Source organism: Anarrhichthys ocellatus, unplaced genomic scaffold (assembly GCF_004355925.1).
Source record: "Anarrhichthys ocellatus isolate YVR2014 unplaced genomic scaffold, GSC_Weel_1.0 scaffold17, whole genome shotgun sequence".
Classification (NCBI taxonomy): Eukaryota; Metazoa; Chordata; class Actinopteri; order Perciformes; family Anarhichadidae; genus Anarrhichthys; species Anarrhichthys ocellatus.
The window spans coordinates 7505048-7530325 of record NW_022280047.1 but is presented as its reverse complement, the minus strand read 5'-3'; the positions used below and the strand labels follow the sequence as shown (position 1 = coordinate 7530325).

The window sequence follows — 25278 nt, the reverse complement described above, 5'->3', positions numbered from 1 at the left end:
AGATAGATAGATAGATAGATAGATAGATAGATAGATAGATAGATAGATAGATGGAGAGAGAGAGAGAGATAGATAGAGAGAGAGAGAGAGATAGATGGATAGATGGATGGATAGATAGATAGATAGATAGATAGATAGATAGATAGATAGATAGAGAGAGAGATAGAGAGAGAGAGAGATAGAGATAGATAGATAGAGAGTGAGAGAGAGAGAGAGAGAGATAGATGGATAGATAGATAGATAGATAGATAGATAGATAGATGGATGGATGGATGGAGATAGATAGATAGAACTCAGATTCCTCCAGACTCAACATGTCTTTTCATTGCCAGAGCGAGGATGGGGAAGCGTAAACAATCAGCCAGGGGGAAAAGGCTGCGGTTGCTCAGCCGAAGTGTGGTGGCCCCTGAGGGTCAAAAGCACAACAACATAACAACAAACCATATAGCACTGGCCTTCTCTAATATACAATCCTGTCAATCTGCATGGCCACATATGGGCAGAAGAACATCAGACTGACAAGAGCCTCTACTGCACGCCCTGGTGCCTGTTAGAGCACGTCGAGTCTAATCACACATGGACATGTGCATGTTGGCCGTCTCTGCCGACAGACACATGGACACGGCAGCACTGTCATTTCTGAAATGTTGAATTTGATTTTGTTTTGAACTGTTTTCTGTTGGCCTCATTGTAAATCTGTATTGTATCCAGAGCACATACAACTTAATAAATGTAACTTTCCTCTTTACTGGTTACTGGTTTCTGATCATCTGAATCTACGTTCCTGCAGATTTCTCCCTTTACTGTCAATACACGCTGTTGTTCTCCCATTGACAAGTAAGCGACGGCAAAGAGGAGCTCTTGTGTGTTGTTTACTCAGGCAGAAGTCCTGGTATGGCATTTAACAAGACATGCTGTTACCTCACATTATGTAAAGCCACTGCAAGGCCTGAGTCATCCCAGCGAGGGAATCCTGTGTTGAAGAGGATGCTTGTGTGTAAAATAGAGCAGTCGTCGCAATGAAGCAGGGATGGCTCCTTCCTCTCAGGCAAGGACACGTAAACTGCCGCTCCCTATCTTAAATCAATATTTTACATAATAACTCCTGGATGTCTGAAAAGTCTAGTAATTGCTGTTTGGTCAAGTATTATCGTGTAAAATTCAGGACTCCGTGTTTAGGACAATGCATTACATCTTGACATGTTCAATAACAGAATAAGGAACATCTGGATTTTGTTTGTTCTGAAACTATGAGGGGGGCTTTGGGGGGTCCAGCCCAGCTCCTCTCAGTCTGTCACTCTGTGTTATCCCTCCATCCTTTCACCACCTGATCTGCCTGACAGCTCAGTCCTGCAGGCAGAACTGGACTCGTGGCCCAAAGAAACTCCACACTCTGGTGCACTGACGCCTACCAACACCTTCCGCTCGTATTTTGACTCAGATGGTGGTTTTCCTGAACATCTTCTCACTCATACAATACACACTGGAATGTGAAAAAATGTTGCTGTATGGAAACACTGATTCTTATGTAGATTAAAGCTGAAAAGCTGAAGTCCATAAGGAAAGAGCTGGTCTTTTCTGAGTTTTGGGTGTCAAAAATGGCATCTTCTGGAAAATATGTGATATAACGTGTGTGTGTAACCGATACCTTGTAATAATAGAATCAACCATATCATAACGGTTAAATGCATTTGTAGAATTTTTTGGCACATTTTTCTTGAATAAAGCACGATTTGACCAGATAAATTACAATTTAGAAAAGATCTGTATGAATTAGAGATACAATTGTTCGTCATAAGATTTTGTCTTTCCTTGTCTTGACCACAAGATGGCATGAAGCTCAAATGTTCCCATGTCAGGAAAATATATAACAAGAGACCATGTACTCCATGTCCATGTTTGTTTTAGTTCAGGTCACTTATTTATCTATTTACATTGATTGTCTTTGCGTGAAAAAAACTCCATAAGGATATCACAGTATTTTGTCTCATTCAGGGAAACTTATATTGACGTTTAATTTGAAAGATGTGGACAACTACCCAATTCTTAATGTGGGAAACTATCCAATGAAGATTATTCTCAGATTTTAATGCTAGAAATCTGATCCGTCTTTGCTTTTCAGGGTTTTTTTCAATTGCTAACATACTTAAATAACATAAAGAACAATTATCAAGACTGACTCCCAGAGAGCAAAACCTCAGCTCAAGTCTCTAAAAACACAATTTCTGCTTTGCAAACAACTTGTTTGCCATTTCAAAACACTGGCATTCAAAATGCCACTCATTGACCAATTGGCCAATACACATGTCCCCCGGGCCAAACACCTGTTATCAACTCATCAATCAGGATGATAGCTCTAAAAAAAAGACTACAGGTGAGTTCATGTTTACAACAATGGAAGACAACAAAACAAGCAACAGGCCTGTTTTCAAAAAATTATATTAGCAATTAGAAAACAAAACACTATGATCCATGCTTTCTTTTTATGTACTATATTGTATTTATGCTCTGTTCTGATAATCAGTGCACCATGTGGACATGATTTGATGGATTGATTGATTTTACAATGTGGAGAGAAATAGATATCAGTGTAAAGTACAACACACTCTTGTGTGTTGTACTTTATATATTCATGTACTTGGCTCTAACAATATCTTTGAAAAATCAAAACGAGACTATATCATTAGAAAGGTGGACATGTTAAAAGTGGATACGATTGAGTTAAGATTGCGTAACTGGTTCAAAGACAATCACATCGTACGAGTCGTTTATAAATCATTAATTAGATTTAAATGTTTCATTTTGCATAAGATCTGTGGTGTTTCGCCATTTGTGCGTGTGTGTTTGTGTGAATTGTGTGTCGTGTGAAATCGTGCTAAAGCAAACGTAAAAAAAAAAACCCTGTACTTATTCGCCTGTTCCACAGACGCTGGGCCACCCTATGGAGGCCCTGCGTGTGTCTTTAAGAGGCGTGTTGGAGGAGGTGGAGTTGTGCTCGCAGTGTACGAGCAGCACTCAGCTGATGAGAGCGCTGCGCTTGCAGGAAACAGGAGACAGGATCCATGGCAACAATCATGGCAGGTGCGGGCAACAAAACAATATTTCTAAAATTGTGTTTGCGTTGTTTTGAGGTTGCAGACTAAGTGAAGTTGTGGCAGATTGTAAATATGTCCTGTGTGGGACTGTTTGTGCTGTGTTTCAGAGGCAGAGACCCGACAGAGGCTGCTGCGCACCGTCAAGAAGGAGGTGGGTGTTTTCAACTCACCACTTATCGCATCGGAAAAACAAACATGTTAGTTTGTATGAAGCTGGACAGTTTCACCCTGCGCACTGATATAATGAGCCTTTTGGTGACACTTGTACTAAACGATCCGTCTATCCCTGATGATGACACCTGAGATAAATGGCTCGGATGCTCTTCTGAAAGTCAACCTCTTTGAAAAGATTAGAAAACAATCCCATATCAAATAGCAGATTATGTATCTTCCTCTCTGTTTTGGGTGTTGGTGTTGCAGCTCAGTAATCATACTGGTGGAGAAGCAGCATGAAGGAAACAGATTGTGCTTGTGGTGTTTATGGCAGAGCAAACCATCAGCCTTCTGCCGAGCCATTTGGTTGTTACAGTCAGACACTGTGTGTGTGTGTGTGTGTGTGTGTGTGTGTGTGTGTGAGTGTGAGTGTGAGAGAGAGAGAAATATGGAAGCAGCTCTGGTGGTCTGTTCAGCTGCTCTTCATGTCACCTATCATCATTTGAGGTTACCGCAGTAAAACAGAAGACCAGAGTTCAGCAGAGATCAAATGAGACGTCGCTACCATTTGGTCTGTCTGACATTCAAACCATGAATTACGTTTCTTCTTAGATATCTTCACCTTTGTGAATTCTCAGAAAGCTTACCGCAGTCTTTTGCTGTGGATTTTAGGTCCCAACATTTGGAGAGAGGACATATGGAGCATGAAGATCTCTGACATGTGAAGCCTGTTACATGGGAGCAAATAGTGCTGAGGCTGAGATGCAACACTCAAATAGCATGAACATCCATTTGGATGAAGAAGAATAATGATTTGTTTACTATTTCTGACGTCTGTTTTCTTTGTTTTATCTCAAGAAAACTGCTTAAGATTCACACCAGGTATATGATCCTTTTCTGGACCTGATAATTACGGCTTAATATCATCACATAAGGCCTGCTGAGGGTGCTTACTGTTATTCTAGTAAAACTACCCTACAGCCTTCATCTGATATGAAGGATTGAAGTCCAGGACTTTTGTATTGTAGCTGTCAAACACATTCAAATATTCAGGAGTTATTTCTGTGTAACATTCTTGGTTAACCACTGCATTTAGGCCACAGGTCTTGGGTTGCACCAGCTATTCATGAATCCATTACCAAGTTTCTTCTTCATAAGTTATTTAAACTAGCTAGTTTCACTCTAGTGACATTTACTAAATCTTACTATTGCACCATTCAGGGTTCAACGATAATGTTTTTTTCCCCCAATTGCCTGGTTGGGCAAGTGGATCAGAGATCGACTTTGCAAAATGCAATTGTATAATTGTTTTTGTTTACCTTTGTTTGTCCAGGGAAGGTTTTCGCAAAAGCACTATCACCTTACCCAACCCTTACCCAACCCTTACCCAACCCTTACCCAACCCTTAACTAACCCTTACCCAACCCCAACCCTTACCCAACCCTTAACTAACCCTTACCCAACCCTTACCTAACCCTTACCCAACCCTTACCCAACCCTAACCCTTACCCAACCCTTACCCAACCCTTACCCAACCCTTACCCAACCCTTACCCAACCCTTAACTAACCCTTACCCAACCCTTACCTAACCCTTACCCAACCCTTACCCAACCCCTAACTAACCCTTACCCAACCCTTACCCAACCCTTAACTAACCCTTACCCAACCCTTACCCAACCCGGGGAGCTTTCCAGCATCACCTAAACTATTGTACTGCTGTTTGTTTTGTACACTTAAAAACTGAAGTAGTGGAACATTAACAGTATTTTTTTTTTTATTTAAAGAATGTTAAGCTACTCATTTCCTTTTCCTGGCCGGATTTATGCTTGAGGGGCACTTTGTTTAACATCCGTTTAACAGTTGATGGATTTGTTTCATCTCACATTGCTTCATAAATTACAAGACTTTATTTCTGCAAAGTAAACAAAGATAAAATCTCCTCCTGGATCTTGTGAAAGGAGGAATGAGGAGACTTTGGTCTGATTTGTTTTCCTCCGAGCTCTGTTTGCAGTCTTATCAGTGGAGACCAGACCCTTCTCATAATTAATCCTGCCTCCTGTGTGCTGATATTGCCTTACTGGGATTCACTTATAGTGTACTGTTTACCACAAATGCAACCTGATGGAGTCTATAGATGCAACAACACAGTATGATAGCTCACTTTATTCACAGATAGCACTTCATGAAAATCAGCATTAATCTAGATGGGTTAACAAAGAATTCAAATGTATTAATGAGTTATGAGTCATTCCCCTTTAATGGAAGATAGATGTTGTTTGTACCGTTGTCCCTTCAGTTTATAGTTATTATTACTCTGTGTGGGTTATACCATATGGCGACTCTATGCTATGTGTTCTCATGCTCTCCTTGTCCAGCTGGCTGTGTGCCACCAGTCTGCTCAGATATACCTGGATGTGGGCCATTATCCAGAGATTGCAGGACGTCTGTAGCAGCAGAATTACCTTCTAGCACACACTGGTTTGAATGAGATCTCCTATTTGCCTTAGCTTTGATACAGAGCACCTCTCAGTCTGTCTCTTTGTGCTGCTCTGATCGTACCTCTGAATCATGCTCACACGAACACACACACCTGTGTTTGCAGAGAGAGAGAGAGAGAGAGACTATTAGAAGAGTCTCTCTCTTGTGCTGTGTTTGCTGTTTGAAAGAGATTTTCTGATTCCTGGTAACACGTTGATAGAAAACATTAAAGCAGGGTTGCTTCATAATGCAGGAACACGCTGCAGGAAAATCATCAAATATTATTGTTGTCATAGAAACTGATTACACTGAGACTATTATACAGCTTGTGAACGTTCTAGGTGAGTGTATTCATAATCAGGTTTTGGTATGGATGAGACAGGATTGCCTAGCTAGTTCATGCACCATTATAATCAAACTGAACTACAAGGTGCTGTGGGCGTGACAGTTGAGGTAATACTATGCAGCAGCCTCATGGTCCACCTCTACCTTGAGGGACGCTGTGTGTGTCATGTTAAAATGATTTCAGTTTGAGACTAAAAGTTCACTCGGGAACTAGGACGGTGACAAAACAATCTCACTGCAAGGTTGAGCCAACATGGGCAAGACGTCCAGATGAAAGTACACAGAAAAACATGCAAATTGAACATCTGCACTTCTATGCCAACTCCCATCGGATGAAGAGTATGTTGTATGATTGAAAGGTCCAGAACAGCTACTGAATGGACCTTGTGGGGAGCGGTTGTCTTGTCGATTATTCCAGCTGCTATTGTGGTGAAATCACTGCCTTGATGGTTGATCTATGTGCGTATCCATTATTAAATTGTTATTCAAATAATATAGTTCAGATTCAACTCTAAATCTCCAGAAGTGGAGCTTCATGCATGCATTAACATGCATAACCAATGATGACCGTCAGTGGCCAACGAGATGATGAATAATGAAGGGTGGATGTTAATGGATGGGGCTTTCTCTCTGACTCTTATTTCTTGGCTCTGCTGTTGCTTCAGCTAATTGGAATACTCTGAAGGTCTTTTATCACTCTGGCTGAGGCCCTCGGGCAACAGTAGTTAGTTCACAGCAGATTCATCGGGCTTTGCTGCTGTAAGAGAGGCATTTCATGGTTGTTGTCACATCACGCACATTGTTTTATCTGTAAATTCTTGTGAATATATATTTTGTGGTGCCATTTTAGTAGATATGGCTACTAAATGTTAAATTCTGTGTAGATTTGTGCTTTACTGATGCCAAATAAACAGGACTCTTGGTGGCTGGATGATATGTAAAGCAATGAATGCACAGAAGATCTGGATATTATTAGTTACTGTAGTCAGGGAGCTGCGATAAGGTTTTTGTTTATTTCAGCGAAGAATGAATGTTGTTGATGCATCTTCTTAGGCGAAAGCGATCCACGGGGAGACATGTGCCGTCTCCATAGAAACCTGCAGGTTGTCTGAGCCTCGACACTCCACCAATGAATTCCTTAGAGGCCTGATCTGTAGCCCAGATGAAAGACGAGAACACACAAGGAGTCTGCGCCTTCAAGTTGGCAGCAAATCAATCAGCTTCCTGTATGTCAGATGCACTCAAAGAAAATCAGGGCCTATAGAGCCCCGTGTGCCTGCGTGCATAATGACATTGGCATAATGACTGCTGTCTAAATAGTGAATGTTTATATATACTGTGTGTGTGTATATATCTATCTATCTATCTATCTATCTATCTATCTATCTATCTATCTCTTTAGATCTAGATCTCATATTAGTCATCTTGCATTAACAGGGAGGGTGCAATCAGTGCTCAGTGGGCAGATTGTTTTCAAGCACCATCAGGAAAAAACAAGTTGTTCTGCTTCTCTCAATTTTGGACTTACAAGTAGGACAATATACTCCTTTTAGGTCCAGTGTGTATGATTTTAGGGGATCTATTTGCAGAAATTAAATATAATATTCATATGTTGGTGTATAATCACCTGAAGCTAAGAATCGTGGTGTATTTGTCAGCTCAGAAACGCGACTCTTTGTCTCAGCTGGCGGTTTTGACCTCCTGAACTGATGAGAAGCAACTTCTACCTCACTGCGGCTGTCTCGACACGAATCACGGTAGCATAGAATATACGGTAACTTCTACACAACACTAGCAATTTCAGGGATCGCCAGCGTCGGTGATCATAAAGCATATACCACGTTATAAAAATGAACAGTACTTTAAGCACACAAACAAGATGCAATAAACACAAATGAACTCTCTCTAACTCTGCCCAGAATCTATTTCGCCTTACGGTACGATGCAATCGTGGTGATTGAGGGGGGGGATTCTTCTGAGCTTCCGTGGGCCCAGGCAGCGCGGCCGCGGGAGGTGTTCTCTCGGTAGGAGAGAATCGCTGTCGTCTGGATCAGGGATTTTCGCGTCCTTATGGCCGGAGCAAACGAGGCGCTTGGTGGAGAGTGGAAGTTCTCTCTCTCTCTCTCTGAAGAAGTCTTGCTTCTTCACTTCTGCAGGAATAAAAAGGTTCGCTTCGTGGATACGAACAAAGATAAAATAGACAGTTTGGTGAATTCGGCCAGCGAATATAAACTGTTAGACCTAGGATTTGGTTGAAAAGGGAAACAACGTTGGTGTGCTCCCTAGCTCGACGGAGGTCGAAGGGGAAAAATCATTGAGGTGGGGGTTGCAGGTAGTTTTGTAGAACAGTGGCTGAACCACAGGGGTCCTGGGGTGTCTTGGCTCTCGGCCAATTAGATTGCAGCGCTGCTTTCAGGTAACTTCAGGAACACATTGATTTTGGGGGGAGGAAACTCACACCCTAATGTGAATTTCTTCAGAGCTGGGGGTTTGGTGCTCAAACTACAATCAGGATGAAACCTTTGCTTGCAAAAGAGAAGGCCTGACTCTCTTTGTTCCACAGCACATGTCGAAGCCATATCGTCAGATCCCAACAATGTGCAGATTGGAAAGAAGGATACAATAGAGCAGAGGGAGTGTCAGCCGCTGGAGTGAATAGCTGTGTGTGTGTGTGTGTGTGTGTGTGTGTGTGTGTGTGTGTGTGTGTGTGTGTGTGTGTGTGTGTGTGTGTGTGTGTGTGGAGGGTGAACTTGGCAGTGTAATAGGGTCGTTGTGGACAGACTCATTTCAACAGGAAATTACAGCTATCTGCGTGGCCGTGGCCGTGTCCAGAGGTTGCTATTCCCCATGCAGATTGCTGCCCACACAGGGAGACGTCTCCATAGCCACCAGAGGGATTGATTTATCAGTTGCTCTGTAGCTGATGTCAGGCCAGCAAAGAGGGGCACTTTGCCGTGACGATAAAACCTAACTAATGAGCTAATGAGTTACCTTGTGAGCACGTGTGTGACCTCCAATCTTTTTAAGAAGTTGGGTTTCAATGAATAGGATGTCATTAGCCTTTGACATAACAGAATCAATTGCTCCCACTGAGGATACAAACTGTTCAGAAATGGGTGAACGCCCCTCCCCTTCCCTTTATTCTCCCACCCCCATTTCCCAGTAGAGGTCCTTGGGACGAAAGCTGGTGACTCATCCACCAATTTAAAATGCATTGTTCCCACTCAGTGTTTTTCTTCCTCTTTACTCTTTAACCCCTGAGCCCTATGCTCTCATTCCATCATATCACCCTATTCTTTTTAATATACATTTCTTATAAATTCTCATTATTCTCTGAAATATGTTCTCACCAACTCGCCCCTCACTGACTGTATGCATCACTTGTGGCATGTTAATGAGTGAGTCATCCAGCATCTGGCATGTCATTGACAGGTGAAGCAGATTATGGAGGAAGCCGTCACCAGGAAATTTGTTCACGAAGACAGCAGCCATATCGTGTCTTTTTGTGGTAAGTAACCAACAAACAGGATGAATCACAAAGCTTTTGCTCCTTTATAACTTCTTCAGCTTTAACAATTCTGCCACACTGAAAATAGCCAGCGTTTTCTTTTTATTCAAATCATTCCTGATATTGTCGATTTTAGTTATTTGCGTCACCTTTATATTGTCGTCTTGAATCTATCACCTTCCATATATTTGTAGGTTGCCATTACTACTTTGATTCATTTTAACCTGTTGATTTTATTTCTCTACATGAACTGCTTTCTTTAACTTTAAATGAATTCCTTTCATTTCTATTGACATATCTCCATTTCCATCTACCTAGGTCCAACATTATTGATCACAGGACAAAAAAAAAATGAAGTACATGATGAAACAAAATAATGCACAGGAAGGCAATTAAGTACACTGTGGTTTTGACATATTTTTTATAATTCCACTCTGCAGCCATTTTAAGAATAAAATGTTACTCACAAATACACTCAATGTTCCAGTTCTCCTAGTAGACGGCAATAACCCTGCCATGTGTTTGTGGGAATGTGTCTAAGGGGACACAGCGAGTAACATAACTAGTTTATGCAAAACCTTTGCAAAAATTGAAATAATCATCCTACCAACTAGCCAGCCAGGAGAGAGGATAACTACAACAGAGCTGTGCCAAGGAGCTAACAAAACAGAAGTTCAGCAGAAGCAATGCTCCCGACAGCAACCAACAAACAGCTCGAAGGGCAAGAAAAAAGGGCAAGAGCACTGGTTCTGGGGGTCTACGTGCAGCTCCACTGACGCACTGATGAATCTCAGCTGTGAGTGCTCCAGCCACTAAAAGGGGCGTGGCAGACCTGAAACGCAGACTAACAGCTCTCTTCCAATAAGAGGCCAGAGGAAAGCCAGTGGGCGTAACAGAAAGCAAAATGTGTTGGAACAGAACCAAATGCATGTAAACAAAGGGTCAGGAATAGAACACAAATTATTCACATTTACCAACAATCATTTGCATACAGAAGTATTCTTAACACAATATACATGCAGTAGTTTAGAATACCTGGCAACACCAATCTTAGTCCATCAGAGAGGACAGAATAAAGTGGTAGTCCTTATTATTGGATTGGTTTTCCTGTAATAGAGGTCTTTGTCCAACAAAAAGAACATATTTGCCTCATTACATCTCGAGAAGGAAGTTGAGATTTCACCTACTTCATTAAAAAAAGACAGTCGGCCCAGTGACGTAAAGTCCCACATCTTCAGCATAACTTTTGTACAATCATATAATCAGTGCGGTATAGAAATAAAGGACATTTAAAGTTCAGTATTTCACCAAATGTTATTGTTCTTTCCTCCAAATGGCACTAACAGAGTGCAGCATGAATCCTGTGAGAAACACGCTGCCCACGTGCAGGTGCTCACACTAGTCAGATGTCTGGCTCAGTCCAGAGCTGTGATCCATAACAAGATATATTTTGGGATTTCAGTGGGAATAAAATTACTTTCATTTAGCAGAAAATTTGATATTTTGACTACCTGGAAGCCATGCGTGCAGACTTGACAAGTACTTCTTAACTCATGTGATGACACACGCACACAAATAGTTCCTTTCACAATGTGAAAAGAATTGACAGGACAGTTCAAATATATATATATATATATATAAAATCAGCATAAGCAAATGATGTTGGACATCTTTCCCACCCAGTTACCAGCTTACCCCAAATCTCTTTTTATGGTTTTACTTTCCTTTGGACGGTAATGAAAATAATTTGTCACAGACCACAGATTTTGATTAAAGTGTTTTGTTTTGTCCCCATGGCGGCGACAGTCGTGACCGAGACATTATGTTTTCGAGTTCGCCGTCCGTCCGTCCGTCCATGCGATGCATTGAACATGATATCTCAGGAACGCCTGGAGGGAATTTCGTCAAATTTGGCACAAACTCAAAATTTGGCACAAACTTCCACTCCACTTGCACTCAAGGATGAATTGATCATATTTTGGAGGTCAAAGGTCAATGTGACATCAGAAAACATGTTTTTTTTTTGTCCATAAGTCAATAATGAATATGATAATTTTGATAATTTCACACAAATGTCTTGTGATTACATTTTGGACATACGTGAATTGCAACACAAGTGGTTTTATTTTTTTACATCAATTAGTATTGTGTCCATTGTATATGTGCTGTATGTTTTTTTTTTTTTAAATTATCCCTTGCCTGCGGTGTGGACATTATCCGTTGTATCATCTAACCTGCCTGTAATAGCTGCTGGTCAGTCTGAGGCCTGTCATATGTCCCAGTGGACAAAAATAAGCTCAGGATGACCCTCTCATTTCTATTATTTTGTTGTCAGCCAGTTTCCGCCTCCTCCTGACTCCTCCTGACTCCTCCTGTGATCCTTATAGACAGTGAGTCTTGTTACTATACGTCCTCTTTCAGCTGCGGTCTGTTTAGAGATGAGAGGGAGTGGAGGATGGGAGAGGAGCTCGGCCAGCTCAACAGGGAGCAATTAGCCTCCATCATCATGGCCACTTTGATGAGGTGCAGGCAGACTCTGAAATTCAGACGCTGTGGAGGGAATGTGTGTCAGAAAGCCACCGTTGGCTTGAGTTATGAAGCAATGAAAAGTGGCATAGCAAAGCTGAAGACCACCATACAGTGTAGCTTTATTGATAGATTATAAAATCAGTTCATTTCCTGAATTAAACTGTTTATTCTTAGTTAACAAATTGCACTTTCTTTCTTTCTCCTGTGTGTTAAAGTAAATTTGCGTGTCGCAGCTAAATGACTTGAAGATCGATTAATCAATGTGCTGAAAACTTACAACATGCTTTATGAAGATGCTAATGTTTGTATGTAATGACAATTTGACCAACTTTGTAGACAAAGGGAGCAAAGTTGTGACTAAAGTTAGACTGGCAGCCAAATCAGTTGAAATTCATCTCACTATAGTTGCAATTTAGACCAGTGATGGTCATGTTTTTAAAGCAGCATTTGACTTATTCATACTATCAAATATAACCATTTATCATAAATGTCATACCAGTTCAATTATTTTTTTGTATATTCCTATCACGTGCTCTACACTACAAGCTCGTAGCTAACGGTGCTAACAGTGCAAACAAGCTGACAGAGCTAACAGTGTTTACCTGAGGGGGAACATGATGGTGGCCGCTATGCTTCAGTGATGACGCTGTCGTCGGGACGGCTTTATAATCTGTAACACCGCCGTATGAGAGCAGCGCAGGCGGCACACTCGAGCCAGTGGGGCACGCTCACATGCACTAATATGCACTAAAAAGCATGCGCGGCTGGCTGGTTGTGTCAACAAAGCGAGGAGAAGCTCGGATAACACACAGAGGGAGAGCATCTTCATTCTCTGCCCAGATAGCCATTAATCCACTATATCTATAGCAAATAGTTGTTTGCTGTTTATTAATGCTCTGGATGTCGTATATTGCTCAATTGAATGATAGAAAAGTAAATATTATTACATAATATAGATGTATATTAATGTGTATTGGTGGTGAAGCGTCACATATTTCGATCTGCAACTAATGGCTGTTTATTAATCCGCAATCAACTGATTAATCATTCTGTATATGAAACAAGCCAATGCTCACAAATCAGAAGCTGTGATCACTAATTGTGTTTTTTTTTTTTTTTTTTTTAAATGTATTTTAAATTATATTAGATAACGAACACAGTGTTACTCTCTGTCACTGTCTAACAGTCTTTTAATGCACTCAGTTGCCACAGATACAGGATGGTTAGAAGCAATTTACCATTTTCAGCTATTTTTACTGCGGAGGACCACACAAAGGACTGATCCAACATGCATGAACTCATTTTCTTGTCACTGCTGTTTGTGATTATTTTTGTAGGAACTTGGGTCGGATCACACATTTCATTTTACAGAACACCTGTTCTATCTCCCTGCATTGTGTCTCATACTGAACACTTCTTTTTGACACGTGGGAATTCTCTGTATAGCTTGGTAGATAGACAGTAAGGAGTTGCTTTTTTTTTTTGCTCTTTTGCCATCTGAGACTAATTAACAAAAACAATGAGACTAAGGATGATGAACTATATTTGGAGACCTTTTAATGTTAAAGGGTAACGTGTGCTGACATTTAGCTTCTTGCTCTAATAATGATGTGGGGGGGAAAATGGCACGGAGCGAAATGAAGGAAGAGAGAGAGAGAAGAAAGCAGAAATTGACATATTTTGACAAAAAGAAAAGTGAAAGTTGACGGCTGTGACGACACTTGTATCGTCCTGTAGAAGCTGTTAACAGAGATGGTGGTAACAGCAGTGACACAGATGTGCTGAGCGATATGATAAAGGGCGGGATGGAAGCTGTGTTTGAAGGAGTGAGGATGATGGAGATAGAGAGAGATCGTGATGCTGATGAGCTGCCGCCCCCCCCCCCGCTCGTCTCTCCACGGCTCCATCAACAGGGGTTCCCATGGCAACACCAGCCTTCCCCCTGACCCCATGTGAACAGAGCCACAGGATTAGTCCTGAAAGACAACTCAAATGTCAACACAGCTCCAGGTGCTGCCACGTAGGCATGAGAGGGAAGAGGGCTGTCTGCTTTTGTGCACGTGTGTCACCGTGTCATCGACTCGTGTGTCCATTACAGCTCATTGGACGAACATAGGTCATGCAAAGATGATTATGTGAAAACCTGAATTTGTTAAAATGTTTCTTTTCTCCATCCAGAAAATCCATTTAAGAAATATGCAGTCTTTAACCCTGAAAACACACGTCTCCTGAGAATGTAGCAGAAGGGTTTGATTATGTATTGAGCACAAACACAACACGCATTTTCACCAGTTGCCACAAGCTTAATTTCATATTTAAATGCACAGTGTCAACCGATATGTATGTAGGCTTGATATAAACACCATATTAAACGCATAAATACAGAAGATAGTCACTGTGCAGAAATGCAGATGGTGAAGAAACCCACATTTGTGCCCAGGATTCCCTGGAAAGTGCGTAGACACAGAGTTGATTATCCCGGCAAAATAAAGTTAATTGAATTGAAGTGGATGTATGACATGACACGTATGCCAAATATTTTGTGCCACAAAACTTCTGGATTTGTGTCACAACATATCAAGCGCTAATATCCCAAAATTGCATTTTTTTTAAAATCCAATTTTAAGTGATTTTAAGTGTTACAAATTAGAGCTGTACTTTCAAAAATATTTTTTATGTTAACAATTGGTGAATTTACTCTGTTATGTATAAGCTCCATGGCATCTTTCAGTCATCTTGCAGTCGGTGGTGACTAAAACGGAGCTCAAAGGAGAGACTGAGGTGTCTGCTGTCCTTTATTGATATGCTCTTCCTGCATATAATATCTATCTTTTTTTTTTTTTGTTTAATCATATGTTTGTGTCCACACAGCTGCAGTGGAGGCATGTGTTCTGCACGGGCTGAGACGGCGAGCAGCCGGCTTTCTGCGTAGCAACAAGATAGCGGCGCTCTTCATGAAGGTGGGAAAGAGCTTCGTCCCAGCTGAGGAGCTGTGTAGGAAGGCCCAGGAGCTGGAGCAGATCATCGAGACAAAGTGAGAGACGCACACGTCCCGGCTCGTTGTCACACATCACAGCAGACTTCAAAGCTTACATCAAAGCCTGGTGTGAGCGAAAGCACTGAAAACAAACGGCTGTCTGCTTACTTGAAGGGCAATTTTTTTTGCTGTGAAAAACCTCTAAATAATTCATGTATTTGAGCTTTTATGAATCATGAATCACTGATGCCATTAGCGTCAAGCAGATGCAGTTTTACTCAATGGAATTCTAAACCGTGTTATACTTGTATTGTTTATATTGAAACTTGTAAATCACCTCCTCCTGCAGACGAAGTCAAAGCTTGCAAAGTCAGGACAGCCTTCGCAAGATGCCCCGACTGCCCGGTCTCAGCCCGCAGGGAGTCAAGAACCTGTGGATCCGCACGGCTCTATTTGAGAAGGTGTTGGACAAGATTGTCCTCTACCTGGTGGAGAACAGCAGGTACGTTGAGAAGGGTCAATGAAACGGCTGCTTCTGTTACAAGAACTCTATGTCCCCTCAAAACCACCCTTTCACGTTTGTCTTACAGTAAATACTACGAGAAAGAGGCTGTTCTAATGGACCCTGTGGACGGACCTATCCTTGCCTCTTTGTTAGGTAATTATGTGTGACATTGTGAGTATTTGTTGTCTTTTAATGTTGTCATCTTGCATTATGTGCTACACTCTGTTTGGGCTCATGCTTTTGTTTTCAGTACAAAAGCTTGTTCCTGGACCAGTACCCTATACAGGGACATTGTGGTACCCTTTTTTTCATTTGTACTAATGCTGCGTTCACATGGAATCAGGCAGACTCCAGACGGACCAAACCCCCTGGACGGCATCAGAAGAACAAACAAACAAAACGTGTGTCGATATATTGCTATGGTGATGGAATAAAATATATTAAATTAAATTTCTTTATGTAATTATTGCAGTAATGCATGTCGCTACAAATAGCTGCTTTCTCATAATATTCTAGTACAAACTTAAAAACCATTCTCCTTGGGTAAGGGAGCTACGTCCATCTGTTTGTAAATTTGCTTGCGGAGGACGGCGATAAGTTAGAATATTTTAACTTTGGACTGCTGTCTACCGTTACTGTTGCCGGTATTCTCTGCCAGCCTCACCTAATTTTACTGTCCTGCTCTCGCCCACTTAAATATCGGTTTGCCGACTGCCTGATGCCATGTGGACTAAGCATAATAGCCAGTTCCTCCTGTACTTCAGTCCTTGTTTCTGCACTTGACCACAGGAGTTTTTAGACTCGAGCAAGAAGTGCTGATAGGCTAACTAGTAGAGGTCTGTTCTGCTGTAACAGGGACCTGGTCCCTCACCAGCTTCCCACCAGTGAACACTGACACAGCTTTTTGAGTCCGAGCCAGAAGCATTGCTTTTGGTTCTGAATGTGGCCAATCTGATCAATTTGACCTGTACCTTTCAGATTAGGCTGGTATCATTTTGTACCCTAATGCAGCGATTCCCGACCAAAGAGAGTTATAATGGGTTGGGAGCTGCCCCTCTAAACTATCATAATATTCTTCGTACCTTTATGGTGGATCAAAAGGGAGCTCATCTGAGGCTTCTTACAATACATGACTGAAAAATCTACCTTTTAGTACAAAAATGTATCCCTTCTCTTACTCTTAGTGTGCTCATTGATGTTTAGGATAATCCGGTGCTGATCACTGGTTAGTGAAATCTTATACCTAGTGTCTGCTCTATGTAACTGTTCACCTTCACTCGACAGTTGGACCTTGTGCTTTGGAGTACACAAAGATGAAGACAGCCGACCACTTCTGGACAGACCCGTCTGCTGACGAGTTGGTGCAAAGACATCGTATCCATGGTGGCCACTGCAGACAGGATTCTCCCACTAAGAGGCCTGCACTGTGTGTGAGTATTAAGACTGGTAATACAATAGATGAACATGCAGAATTAGTGCCAGGCTCGTTTTAGTTTATCACACATGTCTCGCTGGCAGAGGTTTAGTGTGACCAGATTCATTCCCTTCTGAGATCTCATCTGATTAAAGAGGACCTGCTAAGATTAGTGCATAAAGTGAAGTAGCGTGTCCCCGGAGAAAGTGTATCTGAGACCTTCATACTTGTTCAATGTTCAGGTTACCAGTGAACCAGGTCAACTCATCTATCTCACAGCACCACAATGCTCTTTACAGTTGCTTGGTGCTGTGTATTTGTATCTGTGTATATTCCAGACAAAAGCATTCAAGTCATTGGCATCAGGAACACGGGAGGATGCATGCATTGGTGCACATGAATGAATCTCATATTTCTATTATCTTGAGTCATGTGAAAACGAAATGTTATTCATTGAAAATGGCTGTACTGTGACTGGCCAGCTGTAATTAATTCTGCCACGATAGTCACCAGTTTACGATGTTTGTTATCTGATGTGATGCATTTTGTGTCTGTGTTGTGCAGATCCAGAAGCGGCACTCCAGCAGCAGCATGGATGAACGCCCTTCCCCCTCGCCATCAGCTCGTGAATATGTGGAGTCGCTGCATCAAAACAGCAGAGTGACCCTCCTGTTTGGCAAAAACAACGTGCTTGTACAACCGGTAACTGTCTGATGCCTCTTTTTCACTCATCGCTGTATAGCTATGACAACCCCAGAAAAATAAATATATATATATATATATATATATATATATATATATATCAATTTAAAAGCTACAAGTTTACAGAAGATAAGAAATTATTTCTCCACGCTGTCTGCCACAACAACGTTTTATAAACAGACTGACAATAGTTCTGTCTGACATTTTATAGAAATGTCACAGCTAAAAAGTGTCATTAACACCTGAGGAATATTTATTTGCAAGTTAAAGCCATGAACAAAATACTAGTTTGCATTTTGTATTGTCATCCCATACATTTCAGAACGCCGTATAAGACCGTATATGCATCCAGGTTAATAAGACCAAAATGTAAATGCATGCACACGACGGCCGTACATAGCATTTTCTTCATAATCGCGGTTGTTTCAGAGGGACGACATGGAGGCTATCCCAGGTTACCTCTCTCTGCACCAGAATGCTGACCTCATGACCCTGAAGTGGACACCCAACCAGCTCATGAACGGCTCTGTTGCAGACTTGGACTACGAACACAGGTGCAAAATGATCCAGCTGCAAAATGGATCACGATTATGCCGATTGTGTCTGTCTACAAAGCCTGTGTTTGATGATATTGGCAATCCTTCTCATATAAGAATATCTAACGTGTAAACACTCGTCGTTTATCTTAACGTCTTTTATCAGCTGTTTGTGTAACACTCGGGTGTTGCTGAATAATGCAGTGTGTTTGTGGGTGGCTCGGGGGCTCAGTATGCAGAGTCAATGCAGCTGCTCTGATGAGGCTTATTATGAGCACTCCAGCAGATGATTTATTGACTGTCAGACATCTCTCAAACCCGCAAACTGTGTTATGTTCCTGTGTCTGTGCATGGTTCGTCTCACCAAAAAATGTATTATTGCATTAGTCCACTCTGCTCCTGCTCGTCTGTGCGCACTCTCCCGACTACTCTTTTTATTTGCCATAAAATTAATTGTCCTTGAGATTTTAACTTCGATTGACATTCCCTGTGGATTTGCTTTTCCCTGTTAGCTGGTGATCCACGCGTTGTGCTAAGATGAGTCTGGGGCGCTATTTTATTGACTATGTATTTAATTAATGTTTTTCAGTGTATACTGGGATTATGCCATGACCATCCCTCTGGGGGAGATAGTTTACTTACACTGTCATCAACAAGGTGGGTCCTCACAAACCTTTACAGCACAATTCTGACTCTGTGTTTGTGTGTAATTTCTGCCTTTTCTATTTGTTATAACTGTCTGCAATTAAACACAGCTGTCTAATAATATGGCATCATGAATAGTTAAACTAAGAAAACATCTCCTGCAGTTGACAGCGGGGGGACGGTGGTGCTGGTCAGTCAGGATGGGATACAGAGACCTCCACTTCGCTTCCCCAGAGGAGGCCACTTGCTCCAGTTCCTCTCCTGCCTGGAGAACGGCCTGCTTCCCCACGGCCAGCTGGACCCTCCACTCTGGTCCCAGAGGGGAAAGGTCAGCATTTGAGGTTTTTTCTTTGGGGTCGCTCCCTGGCTTCACTTCTAGAGCATAAATTACACATATCGGCCATTCTTCAAGAAAAAGAGCACTAAAATGCAAAATCACACCTATCTGATCAATAAATCCCTAAAAAAAACACATTTAGAAACAGATGCACTTTGTTATTGTGATATTAGTTGGAGTGACACTAATGAATGCGAGACTTAATGTTCCCTCTGCATCACCACACAAAAAGTGTCTTCTTGAATGGATGTTTTTGATTAGACTGTGAGTAGCATTGTATGAGCAGCTAAACAGAATAATGAAAACCACCCACGCATGCTCAAACACTATTAATAAGCTGAAGCATGCAGACACTCATCATCTTTAATTCACATGGATGGTTTAGCTGGGCTCTAATGGTTGAGGCATTTTGGTTGTTGGCATTAGTTTAATATCAGTTGTATTCTCATTGCAGGGGAAGGTGTTTCCCAAGCTGCGTAACAGGGTTCCTCAGGGATCTGGATCCTCAGACTCGGTCTCGGATAAGGAGGACGAGGCCACAGACTATGTCTTCCGCATCCTCTTTCCAAACAGCCAGTCAGAGTTTGGTGAGATTCCTCCCAGAGAAGCAAATAAATATGATCAGCGCCCACGAGCCTCTCCAAATTCTTGTATTTTTATGAAAATGCTACTCGTTGTTTGTTACAGTAACTGTAACCCATCCTCCCCATCTGACTTCCTCCCTCTCCCTTCAACTGAGTGGACAGTCGTCGTCCAAAACAGGGATCCTGGTTGTACCCAAGAGGTCCTGCAGCTGTCCTGAAGAATCCCCCTCCCTCACAGGACGCGGCTGTAACACTGTCACACCTCGGCTCGTCTGTCAGCTTGCTTTAACTCTCTGCATCTGAAATCCTCCTGACCTGTCCTGCGCCTCTGGCAAAGTTTATTGATGTGCATTGTTATTAAAGCCCCTCCCACTCCCTGCCGCCTTGTGTCACCCCTTCTTACTGCATTACAGCGCAGTAACCTTTTAACAGCCAATAGGTGGATAACTGATTGATCGAACATGGCTCATGGCGTATCACTCAATCGCTCTATCTCTCTATATTATTGTAATAGAATATGACAGCTTCATGCTTTCAAATTGTGCATCTATTCCAGATCGCATGAATGTTTTGTTTCCATGCTTTATCTTTGCTCCAACAGGAATCAAGCACAAACTAATTGTACTCTGAAGCGCTTTCAGCAGATCACAATTGATGAGCATAATTCTGCTCATGCAAAGTGTTTCCAGCTGTGTTTAAATCTTCTAAGTGCAGATGTAATTGTTGTTGAAAGCCTCTGTAGCATAATGCTTTTTTTAGTGACAGTGATTGTTTGTGTGTGCGTGCATGTTGCAGTGACTCCTCCAGACTTGATGGATCAGGGAGCTACAATGTGGAATCCCACTCTCAGGAAGTCCTCGTGTTCCTCTTGTTCTCAGGGGAGCTTCTCTGATGGGGCGACGCCCAAGGGGTGCAACCATGAGAGGTTAGACATAAGCACGCTTCAAGCTAGACTGAGTTGTGCTGACAGAGAAACTGCTGAAGACACAAAGTAACAAACCTGACATCCCTCAGTGCCGACCAGAAATCCTCAACAATAGAGACAAAACTGAGAAAGGAGCAAAGATACAACAACTTTGCAATTACCTAGGAAGACAATTATCTGACATTTACCTCTCTGACATGAGAATGTGTTTGGAAAATGAGGTGATAAGCGAGGCTGATAAGATGGTTGAAGGCTATGAAACAAAGGCAAGCCTCCGGGCCAATTTGTTCTATATGTCAGGTAATCATTTGAATGATAAAAGGTTAGACCCAACACTGTAATAAACTCTACATTAGGCACAGTATCTCAGGACAATATGAGTAACTTCTCATGTTTGATGATTGTCCTTTAAGGAAAGAGAAGAGAACAGTGAGTCCTCGACATAAGGTTCTGTGCTGTATCTTCCTGCAGGGCTCCTCTGAAGCTGCTGTGCGACAACATGAAGAATCAGATCATCTCTCGGGCGTTTTATGGCTGTAAGTGATTCCGTCATATTTACCCTGAAAATCCTTAAATATTAGCATCGATTCAGCTTCACTTGGAAAATGTGTTGGAGGTAGTACGTACTATCCTCATTTCAATTATCACTACCATCTGCAGAGCCATTCAGTAATGAACTGTATTGTCAACCAGGGTTGGCATACTGCCGTCACCTGTCCACCGTGCGTACACACCTCTCTGCTCTCGTCAATCACACCATTGTGGCGCCCGAGGTGCCGTGCGATGCCTACAAAGGGCTCACTACGGATGTGTGGCAGACCTTCCTCCAGGACTGCACAGTAAGCATCGCTGGTGTCACAGCACTGCAACCCAAACCTCACATTGCTGCAGACAGTATGCTGTGTGCACATACACACACATGCATGTCCACTCCCAGGCTCTGTCTTTCACTCCTTCAGTCTTCTGTCTCATCCATATTCATCCTCTGCTAATCATGTGGCTCACACCATTAGTCTCACAGCAGTGTGCATGAAGCGAGACTAATGGCCCCGTCAGTCTTAAAGTCCACATTTATATGGACATCAGTTACATTTACCTAATGCCATGGAGGGTTTGAACTGAACATAAAAAAAGGATTTTACATGTTTTGTAAGCAAATATTTGTCTTAAAACTGGTTTGTTTTTTGGGAATAACACTAATTTAATATTTGATTACCTTAGCCATCACAAAAGTGACTCAGTTAATTGACCGTAGAAACAGTAGTTAACAAACAATGGTCCATTTACTATCTCATCTCATGATTAGTGGATATGTCTTTGAGTAACCCTATCAAACTCAATGTAAAAAACAATGTAACTAATATGGAGAGACACAACATAACCCTTTAAACACTTAATTAAACAAAAGATTAGTGGTTGAGTAACAGTGGTCGACAGTTGCTTTTAAACTGGATTTAACTTACATTAGATTTTTATTTATCTTCCTGTGAAGTAAATACTGAGCACATACATACTGTGTAATCACACACACCAGTGCATGTAATCTCTACCATCTACCAACCTCTCCTGCATTAGTCATTACATGCATTCACAGTAAAAGCTACCATCAGGCTATTGAATGTTTTAAACTTGCAGATAGTGATAATTGTACTTTTAATGAAGGGGCAAATCCAAAGATTGATTAAAAAAAAAAAAAAATTTAAAAGTAATTTTATCTTTTGTCTTCAGGCATACGATGAGAAGGAGCTCCTTCGTCTGGTCTACTTCGGTGGTGTGGACGCCTCGCTGCGTAAAGAGGTGTGGCCTTTTCTGCTGGGTCATTACCAGTTTGGAATGTCAGAAGCTGAGAGGAAAGAGGTTTGTAGTTGGCACGATTATGGCTTTGCGTTCAAAGTATTTTCAACCTGAACCACTGACCCTTGATCGCTCCACCCCTCACCGCAGGTGGACGAACAGGTCCGAGTGTGCTACCAGCAGACCATGCGTGAGTGGCTCTGCTGTGAGGAGATTGTCCGCCAGCGGGAGAAGGAGCAGCACGCTGCTGCATTAGCAAAGTGCTCCTCAGTAGTGAGCATGGACAGCTCCAGTCAGAAGATGATCCACCACAACTCCACTGTCAGCAATGAGGTGATGCAGTAATGCTCACTTATATTCACAGTTAGGAAATAAATGTGTCCAATTTTACAAGTAAAGGTCTGTTTACTAGTTACGGCAGTACAGTTGCATAACTGTTGGGCAACTGTCTATAGCTTGTAGCTTTCTATTCTATAACAAATCTGCATGATAAAAGACAATTATCAAGCTGAGAAGGTCTAAAGGGAATATTGGTTGCATCATGGGAGAAGGTAGAATCGAACCGTTTTGGGGCTTGGCCCATGCCTGGAACTTTTAACCATTCTTTTTTCCTGCAACTGTACTCAATTCCAATACTCACCAGAGTATACCTTTATTGTGAGCACAGCACGTCATGAGCCAACGATAACAAAGATGCATATCAGTAAAACATGTTTTTAATAATATATTGGTCTGAATGTCTTTATTACCCAGTCCCCCCAGAGCTCAGACGGGCAGAGTCTGGCTCGCCTGCAGAGTGACACCAGCAGCAGCACACAGGTATCAAATACTCACCATATTACAGCCTGCATAGCCTTTTAAAAATGGTCCTTCATGCAAACTGAATGACTCTTCTGTTAGACTTTTTAGACTTCTAATATCCTGATCCTAAAGTAATGCATGTGATCTCAACCAATACTCCTTATCCCTGCATTCTCTCCCTTGCTAGTTCTTCACATCCTCCCATCCCTTCCCCTGGAGTAGCCTGCTTCCCTTTGGCTTGTTCTTTCAGGTGTTTGAGTCCGTTGAGGAGGTTGATCAGATCGAGACGGAGCCGAAGAGCGAGGAGGCCAAACAGGTGCCAAAGATACCCAATGGAGCTCTGCAGAATGGGATAAACTCTCCCGACTCCGGTCATCCCTCCTCCCGCAACTTCTCAGTCACTTCCGGCCTGTCGGAAGGCTCACTCAGCACAGAGGACAGCACTGTACCTGATACAATCCCGAGATCTGCAGCTGTTCCTCAGGCACCACAGAGCCCAGTCAAACCTGCAGGGGTAGAAAGTGAATGTCCGACAGATGAGCTGGACAGCCAGGTGAGATGTAAAGGGAAGAACAAAGAGGAGGAGGAGAAAGCACCTGATGTGACCAAATCTGCAGAAAATACCAAGCCTGAGGAGCTGGTGAAGGCCAACAAAGACACAAGTCTGCAACCCAAAACACAAGAAACTGTTGAGGAGTCTGGAGCCATTCAAACAGAGGGGCCCAAGTGTGAAAATAAAGATGCACTGGCAGACATTACAGGAGTTACATCTGTAGAGTCGGGGGAAACAGAAAAAGAAGTGCCTGATGAGGATACTATGATGGTGTCAGCAGCTGATACGGGATCAAAAGGAGAACTTGTTGAGCAAAGTCTTAAAAAAGCAGCAGAAGTGAGTATTGAAGAAACTTCAAAGTGTAAGAAATCTGCAGAAACAAATGTAGAAAAGATGAATGAAACGGACGGATCAAAGTTGTGTGTAAGTAAACCACAAGACGTTTTATTGGCAGATTGGAGAGAAAATATATCCATTGATCACAAGACTCCTGAAGTTGAAAAGAACCTAGTTTTCTCAGCCGACACCGAGGTCTCGAGACCAAGAGGGGCCTACTTTGCCTCCCAGACAGACGAAGCTCAGGTTATGACTGAATCCGATGAGTCTCCCTCAGCCATAGAGATGGAGGAGATCCCAATAGGCAAAGTTTCCATGATTCCTTTGAGCAGAAAGGGACGCTGTAAAGCAACGTCTTTCTCTGAGGACTCGGCCCCCCACATAGCGCTCAGTCAGGAGGACGAGCAGGTAAAGCACAGTGCAGACAGCGCAAAGCCCATCCTGTGTTTGGAGCCAGAGATGGAGAGCCTTTACCCCAACTTTGACTGTCTGGCCGAGTCTGGAGACACCAAGAATGACGCCACCTCTCAAGAATCTGCTGGGAGTACCTTCTCTGTATGCACACGTATTTCTTTGAGTGTTTAGATTAATTTATGCTAGGGCAATACAACACTATTATGAGCTTGATTTATCTATTCATTTATTGTTTGTTTGTTTCAGCAAGAGCTTTTGGACTTGTATACATTAAATCTACACCGCATTGAAAAGGATGTCCAGCGCTGTGACCGAAACTATTGGTACTTCACTCCTGCCAACCTGGAGAAACTGCGCAACATCATGTGCAGGTAAAACACTGACAGCATCAGGGATGCAATAAAGAGTGTGAACATCATCATTTTACCCATCTTCATATAAATGGCTTATCTAACTTTCAGGGTTTATGGTTTGAATGTAAATGTTCTGATGATTGTTTGGATTACAAAAATGCCCCCATCTTCATACCACTAAATCATAACCTTTCACTGCTTGTCTTCTTCTTATAAGTGCTCCATAAATACAACTTTAAAGGATAAGACTGGCAAAATATTATATATATATATATATATATATATATATATAT

General features: G+C 42.1%; 1 protein-coding gene across 4 annotated transcripts in view; it reads left to right on the top strand.

Annotated features, from left to right (window-relative positions):
- The first annotated feature begins 2989 nt into the window (after positions 1-2989).
- The window catches only part of sgsm1a (small G protein signaling modulator 1a), a 26604-nt gene continuing 4315 nt past the window's right edge, over positions 2990-25278 (top strand). The window contains exons 1-20 of one of the 4 annotated variants that reach the window (XM_031856411.1): positions 2990-3081; positions 3203-3246; positions 9505-9580; positions 14981-15143; positions 15436-15588; positions 15677-15744; positions 16876-17021; positions 17570-17707; positions 18137-18261; positions 18833-18900; positions 19053-19216; positions 19680-19812; positions 20605-20734; positions 21206-21270; positions 21428-21573; positions 22463-22591; positions 22679-22861; positions 23282-23347; positions 23580-24773; positions 24879-25003. In XM_031856411.1, coding sequence (XP_031712271.1) covers positions 3063-3081; positions 3203-3246; positions 9505-9580; positions 14981-15143; positions 15436-15588; positions 15677-15744; positions 16876-17021; positions 17570-17707; positions 18137-18261; positions 18833-18900; positions 19053-19216; positions 19680-19812; positions 20605-20734; positions 21206-21270; positions 21428-21573; positions 22463-22591; positions 22679-22861; positions 23282-23347; positions 23580-24773; positions 24879-25003 — 3335 coding nt within the window. In that variant the 5' untranslated portion in view covers positions 2990-3062. Of the gene's footprint in view, positions 3082-3202; positions 3247-9504; positions 9581-14980; positions 15144-15435; positions 15589-15676; positions 15745-16875; positions 17022-17569; positions 17708-18136; positions 18262-18832; positions 18901-19052; positions 19217-19679; positions 19813-20604; positions 20735-21205; positions 21271-21427; positions 21574-22462; positions 22592-22678; positions 22862-23281; positions 23348-23516; positions 24774-24878; positions 25004-25278 lie in introns of all 4 variants that reach the window. The other 3 variants (XM_031856410.1, XM_031856412.1, XM_031856413.1) reach the window with 3 other exon arrangements.